Source organism: Erpetoichthys calabaricus, chromosome 7 (assembly GCF_900747795.2).
Source record: "Erpetoichthys calabaricus chromosome 7, fErpCal1.3, whole genome shotgun sequence".
In the NCBI taxonomy this organism is placed as follows: Eukaryota; Metazoa; Chordata; class Cladistia; order Polypteriformes; family Polypteridae; genus Erpetoichthys; species Erpetoichthys calabaricus.
In genome coordinates this window covers 142,199,654-142,207,399 of record NC_041400.2, presented here as the reverse complement: position 1 = coordinate 142,207,399, position 7,746 = coordinate 142,199,654, and the positions used below count along the sequence as shown (strand labels likewise).

The 7,746-nt window shown below is 37.5% G+C and overlaps 1 protein-coding gene across 1 annotated transcript; it reads left to right on the top strand.

The window, feature by feature from the left end:
• The first annotated feature begins 1,187 nt into the window (after nt 1-1,187).
• On the top strand, nt 1,188-1,637 carry LOC114654167 (uncharacterized). The gene has a single exon (XM_028804574.1). It carries the CDS (start codon nt 1,188-1,190, stop codon nt 1,635-1,637), a length of 450 nt encoding a protein of 149 aa, XP_028660407.1.
• Nucleotides 1,638-7,746: the final 6,109 nt, after the last annotated feature.

The following is a 7,746-nucleotide window of genomic DNA, read 5'->3' as shown; positions in this document are numbered from 1 at the left end:
CCTTTTGAGTTACAATATGGACGTCAACCCTGAGGAATATTGGACATTCTAAAAGAAGTATGGGAGGAACAAACTCGCCCTTCCACAAACATTCTGTAGTATATTGTGCAATTATGTGATAGATTCTGCGGTGGGTTGGCACCCTGCCCGGGATTGCTTCCCTGCCTTGTGCCCTGTGTTGGCTGGGATTGGCTCCAGCAGACCCCCGTGACCCTGTGTTCGGATTCAGCGGGTTGGAAAATGGATGGATGGATGTGATAGATTTGCAAAATTTAGACCAATATTAAAAGAGAATATGGAAAAGGCTCAAGCAGTGCAGGCCTGATGTGATGATCGTGGGACGGTACTTCGGGAGTTCCACGGTGGAGACCCTGTCATTGTACTATCTCACACTCTAAATTAATGGCCCATGGGCATGGCCCATACAAAGTTAAGAAGTGAAAAAGGCTCATTGACTATCTAGTGAAACAAACAAATTGTGTACAGAGTAAACGAATATATCACGTCAACCTACTGAAGCCGTGTAGGGACAGGGAGCCTGATCCTTACTCCGGCCAGCCCTGTTCTCTTTTTGCTTATAAAAATGACCTTAACTTCAGCCCTAATTTGACACCCAAACAGAAACAGGAGCTCGAAACAGTAATCCTGTTCATTCCTGAGGTGGCAAGTGTGAAACCTGGTCAGCCCTCAGTGATTGAACACAATATCATAACGGACCCCAGGGTAATCATTTGGGAGTGGCCATACCGCCTCCTGGAGGTAAAACATGATGAAGTGGAGCTTGAGATCAAACGTATGCTGGAACTAGGTGTAATTTTGGAAAGTCATAGTGGTCCAGCCCAATCGTATTGGTTCCTAAGCCTGATGGAAGTTGGAGATTCTGCAATGACTTCTGCTGCCTTAATCAGATCTCCTAATTTGACACTTATCTGATGCCACGAGTGGATGACCTCCTCAAGTGACTCAGAAAGGTGAAATTCTTAACCACTCTTGACATGACAAAGGGGCACTGACAGGTTCTTTTAATAGACTCTGCAAAGGCCAAGACAGCGTTTAGCACCCCTAGTGGACACTGGCAATATCTGGTTCTTCCATTTGGATTGCATGGGGCACCAGCCACCTTCCAAAGTCTGGTGGATAAAGTGCTACAGCCTCACAAATTCTATGGTGCCGCCTACTTGGACGACATGGTCATCTATTCCGACACGTGTAAGAAACACCTACAGCAGATTCAAGTTGTGTTCCAGACACTTGGAAAAGCCAAATTTTGTATCAATCCTAAGAAATGTTTCTTTGGATTGCACAAGGCCATGTGTTTAGGCTACCTGGTGGGTGGTGGTTCAATCAAACCACAGTATTCCATATTGAAGTGGCCCTGTCCAAAAACCAAGTGGCAGGTCCAGGACTTTCTTGGTTTGACTGGGTACTACCACCAGTTTATACCCTTGTTCTCCAAGCATGCAGTGCCTTTGATGAATTTAGCAAAGAAACGGACCCCTAACAACGTGGTATGGGATAGTAAAGCAGACACTGCATTTTATGACCTAAAGCAGGCCCTTACATCGACACCTGTTGTAATGGCTACTAACTTTTCTCTACCTTTTATCCTCCAGATTGACAGTTTGGACACGTGTTGAGCCAAAACTTCGGTGGTGTTGAACACCCTCTTATGTTCCTGCTGGATCTGGAAACCAGGCATGTGGTAGTGGAATGAGAGGCCTTGGTGATCAAATGGGCAGTAACACACCTGAGGTACTACTTCTTGGGCCGTGAGTTTACCCCGGTCACTGATCATGCCGCTCTACAGTGGATAGCTGTGCATAAGGAATCTAACCCGTGTGTCACTCGTTGGTTTTTACACCTCCAGCCTTATAGGTTTTCTATCATTTATCATTGTGGTTCTCTCCATGCCAATGCTAATGCTCTTTCTCAAGTTCACGACCTTTCAGTTTGTGTTGGGCTGGGGGAGGGGCCGTGTCATACACACGCACATGGGGGACAGTTTACAGGCTCAAATAGTGTTATTCTTCAGCAAGACGGGGGGTTGGCTGTCTCACCTGATCCTCTCTCTTGTTCCTCTGCAGTTCAGCCTAAGACCCTCAGTTCCAATGACTCCACCACCAGCCTACCCACTGTTGATGCCACTTCCAGCAACCCCCCCGATGATGTCATTTCTGGTACCGAGAATCCATCTTTCTACCACATCAGTTCCTGTTGCGACTGCCCTGACTCCACCTCTTCCTCTTATCCACCATATTGATAGCCCAGACGCAACCTGTTAGTTAGTTCAGTTGTGAACTCCGTTTCTGTAAAAATGTGTTTCTTTTATTTTGCTGATTTTTCAGTATACAGTGTGGCCATCCCCAAACCTTTTTCTTTCTGCTGCTTATTTTTTACCACGATAGATACTGTAAGTAGATACTTTATTGATCCCGAATACTGTAAATTACAACCCGGAACTGAAAGAGAAACTGAATAAAATGCTGTGTTTATTAAGATAAACAGCAAACAAAAAATACAATTGCAAAAGACAATTTGACAGGCCAAAGAAATTACATTTATTTAGTTTAACACACATATTCAAAATTGTCGGAGTCAGCAGTAAAGCTGGTCAAGGAGAATACTTTGAATTAAATAATGAATCACATACTTGTGGATAATATTGAAAATAAAGCGAAATGCATTCAGGACAGAAAACAATAATCTAAAACAAGCTTGTGTGCAGTTCATTAAAGCCTTGATATATTTTAATAAGTATGTGCATGTCATATTGGTACAAGATTAGCTAATTAAATGATCTTACTGGGTTTATGATCTCCTCTTCTGTGTCATACTTATATTCCTATGCTTCTAGAGAAATCTGATATTTTAGAAGGGTGTTCCAGACTGTGAAGCATATGCAGTTTGATTATCCTAGAAAAGCAAGAAAGAATTATAATTACCATTGTATTCTTTCAGAAAATGCTTGAAGGTATGTTCACTAAAAGCTTGGGGGGAGTGGGCATGTCCCTTGCTCCAAAGTTTAATACTGTGCCCAAGACCTAATCATTACATTTCTTTACTTCCAGAGAGAAGAGAATATCCTTTGTTGTGCAAAAGAAAAAAGGAAACACTGACATACAATATGAAATCAGAAGAAATAGAATATTCCCAGACCACAGCACAAGCTTGGAATATGGACATGCCTTTTTTAAAGGTATTGCAACAGCTACTTATATATCAGTTATGCATTATTGTATCATTTTTTGTTGATAAAAACAATTCTTAAGAAACCTTGAAGATGCTGAGATTTTTGTGAAAAGATACAATACTGTATACATTGCTTTCTGAAGAAAGCACTGTTGCAGTTACATGGCATGACAGCATTTTATAAAATACTGTTTACTAATCAGACAAAAAATGTATAAGGTTGTATAGCCTTGTACTTCCTTTTAAACCATTTACTTGTTCAAAAACGCTTTATCCTTTACTTATTACACTATGTTAATCACAATGCTATGTTACATAGAATGCTGAACTATAACCTTAAATTTATGTATATGCTATGTGATCCTTTTATGTTACACTGTGCAGTAAAATATGCAAATAATGAAAGTGTCTATTTAAACTATAATAACCATAACTGAATTTATCATAATATTTAAGAAATTTCAGTACTACAAGTCTCTAACTATTGTATTTTTTTTTGTGTTATTCATGTCATAATCTGAGATTTCGCTGTCATCCAAAATAGGGTGTGCCTACTCAATCCCACTGTAATTGGCAAAATATTACAGGCTACATTCACACTTAATTTATGCTGTATTTCTTAATTAACAAATTTAATAAGTAAACAATAATTCTTGAATAAAAAAACAAAAAGACTTGAGCAAAAAAGCAATTACTTGATTATTTACCAAACAGAACAAAGCCTTGCCTAGAACAGTATGTTATTTAAAAATAACAAGAATTAAGGTAACTGGGAAGAAAAAAAGCACAAAAACACAAATTAAGAAACAGCTACACTTTTTGCAAATATATCACACTAAAATGCAAACTAAAACTTAAGGAAACATAAATAATACCAAATACTTGGTATTATTCTTAAAGAATAACAGAATGTAAAGGACAGTATCTTACAAATAGCATTACATTTAGTGAAACATAAGGAATGTAAAAACCAGAGCACTCAAAAACATGAACTACTAAAACTACAAAAACAGGCAAGGTACAAAGGCTAAATCACTCATAAAGGATAATGGCAAAATCTTGTGAAAACCCACCAGGCATTGCTCTCCCTTGTATTGTGAAGACAGTGCCTCCTAAGTAATTGTCTTGTCATCAGTTAAGATAAGGCCACCTGGGAAAGACCTAGAACAAAAGGCCTAAAAGTTATAGCGGGAAGTACACGAAAAAAGGCAGAAAGATGCTGGAGCTTTGGCCAGACCATGGCAATTCATTTCTTTCTTGTTAATGTATGGGTTGTGTATGGCATTAATTGATCGAGGGAGGCATAGTGATAGTGCTGCTGCCTCAAAGTAAAGTGATAAGGGTTTGCATCCAAGTTCCTCCCTGCATGAAATTTGCATGTTCAGCCTTTGTCTGCGTGGATTTCCTCCGGGTGCTCCAGTTTCCTTCTGCAGTACAAAGACTTGCAGGTTAGATGGATTGGCGTCACTGGCCTGGCACTAGTGTGTGGGTGGGTGTGCTCACCCTATGATGGACTGGTGCCCTGTCCAAGGGTTGCTCCTGCTTTGCTCCCTATGCTGGCCTGGTTAGGTTCCAGCCTCGTATGACCCTGCCCAGTATCTATGGGGTTAAAAAATGACATGACATTAATTGATTGAATTATTTTAATTACTTTTTAAAATCCAAGTGTTTAAATCTGTTAAGGGTTCATGACTCAACTATATTATAATATGTAAAATTGTGTTTTAGACAAGAACAAAGGGGGTTTCTCTCTTAAGCTTTAGAGCACTTTAGAAAAGATGGAATTAGGTTTAACATTTGCTTCATCTGTGGATGTATGCTCGAGGGATGTGTAGCATGTTATGGGGGATATTATAACTTTTATTTACCTTTTGTCCAGTCTGTTTGCATTCTTTTAATTCCATTGGTCTGAGGACAAGCTGCACAATATTATTGATAATTAGAAGAGTATTTAAAGCTTGTGAAAAAAAGTTTAACTTTCTTTGCATTGTACTATTGATTAGTGAATTAAAGGGCTGAATCGTGTCAAAATTGGGCCTCATTCATTTCAGAAAGCTGATACTCATATTTGCAAGATACCCAATTATACACATAGGCCAATTTCAGAATAAAGAGTTAATTGGTAGCAAACATCTTCCACTGAATCCATTGTATCTTTTAAATCCAAAACAGAGATACTGATATAAAAGTCACTTGTGTTGTACAGTATTAACATGTGCCTTTATATCAAGGTAATCACAACTGAGGGACTGTATTAGATGGATTTAATTTTATGTAACACATATGGCCCAGTTGGTGGGACAATGCAATTTTATACTTTTTTTCTTCTTTTCCTTCTCATAAATGTATACTTGCTGTAGATTTCAAATAAAATCTTAATATAGCCATGGATTGGTCTTCAGTATAATTCTCTGCTTCAAATTTTGCTCTATTAATTTAAAATACATTATTCTTTCTTGTGATACTAACTCTATCCTTGTGTACAAAATAAAGTGTGCAGCTGTGTTGAATACCTCATGAAATGTCTGTCTTAAGTAATACTTTCAACATAGAATCTGTTTGTGAATTGATCTGTCCTACGCTGCAGTATATCTGTGCTGTATGCTCTAGTTTTCAGTTTATTAACTTCAATTTAAGTCTGATTCCATCTTTTTGCTGCAAAGTGTAGTTTAAATGAAATGTGCTATTTGCTTCCTTGTGGAAGCCATGCCAGAGCTGCAACAAACATTACAAAGGCTTTGACTTGCTTGGCTTGTGTGTAGACAAAACGTTTGGACTCGGACAAGCATATGTGTATTGAGATAAACTATTTCAATATAGGTAAAATATATACTGGTACTTATTATGAGAATTCTCAAAAGGGTATGAGAGAAGGTTGAAATTTACATATAATGATAATTTTGATGCCAGAAAGTTCATGATTAGTCATAATCATTTCTTTAAACAAAATTTCCAAAATGTTCCATAATATATAAGTGTCCAATAAAAGTTTAACACTATTAAAAGTCTATAACCTTACACATGGCACTGTTATAATGGGCATCAATAACAAAGGAATGCAATAAAGAGCGAAATCAGACCTTAATCTATAATGTAATAAGAAACTAAACAAACCAAAGTACTTGCACAAGGAATGCAGGGGAATTTCTCTTTTTATTATCCTTAACAAGTAATGAGTGTCCCCAGGTGCTGACCATAAACAGGGGAAGCTTTGGGCTGCAGCTCTTAAAAAGAGAGAACAGTTGCAATCCAGACAAAGAAGGAGGGACAATGGGTGCAGCCCAGGCAAGCTCCTGATGGTGGCCAGAAGCTTGCTGTGGGCTGAAGGTTGTTATTTGTTCCAGTGAGTATGGGGACTTGAAAAGGAATGCATGTCTTATTGGAGAATATTTAGTAAAATATCATCTTTTTTTTAATTCAAACATTTATAGATGTCTCACAGGTCGCAATATTTTTATACTATAACTGTAAAAAACATATATGCATGTTATAAATAATTTGAATGCTTTGAATCTTTGCTTTTATTAACAGAGTTACTGTAGAATGAAAACCTCTATAGAGTATGATAAGAGGGTGTGTGGAAGAAAAATAGACGGACTGATGAAATTAAATCAATTGGGAAATTTTGATAAGATTCCTACTTTATTGTCCTTAATTTTCTCTGTGAGTATAGATTCCCTCGGTTTAGATGTTTATCTAAGTAACTGAATGGCACTCATTTTAGGGAATCAAATAATTGCAATTTATTGGTAAACATGAGTATTATAGACCTAGAATAATCAACATATGTAATTTGCTTTTTTATGTCTGTTCAGTTACATCTTTGCATCACCTACAATTGTAATTGCAGACAAAAAGTGTTGATGAAGGTCTAGAATGTAAAAGATTTTCATTAAGATTAGAACAGGAAAACTTCAAAGCTGTAATGCTGACATCAAAAGAATACCTTACTGAAATTGTAGATTAGGGTCAATGAAAAAAAAGTGCAGATAAAGGTCCAGGCCCATTATCCTAGATTTCCAAACCTCGTGTAGAGAGAGCAATGCTCAAGTAAAGACATACAAATGCAACAGTAGGAAAAGCAGAAAAGTTATCATTTTCAAAATGGCCAGAGAATGAGGACACTTTGCTGGTCACAATGTACAGCACTTACCCAGACCCTCAGAAAAAAATGGCAGAAGGTGTGAATCCATCTCCACTGACATCCAAAGGTTTTTGTATCAACAACCTAACCTATTTATTTTTTCATGTATGGTATTTTACTATCTGCTTATGTAGCAACATAAAAGACCAGGTGCAAGACAGATGAGAGACAAACACAAAGCTTGTTTAGAGCTTGTTTCCTGAGGTTTCTTGATTTTAGAAGCTTTTTCTTTTGCCATTTTTCTTTGAAACTTCTATGTGAAATCAGTCAACTTACCTTTTCTTGTTCAAATTAACAAATTCATTTTGAATCTCTACTCTAAAGCTTAAAACATTAGAACTTTTCTTGGCATAGTTATTTCTGTGCGTGTTACACAATACCAATTAAAACATGAGAAAACAAATCTTTGGCTG

Excerpts from the sequence above, each read along its gene's own strand:
- LOC114654167 (XM_028804574.1), top strand. The coding sequence starts at position 1,188 with ATGGTCATCTATTCCGACACGTGTAAGAAACACCTACAGCAGATTCAA.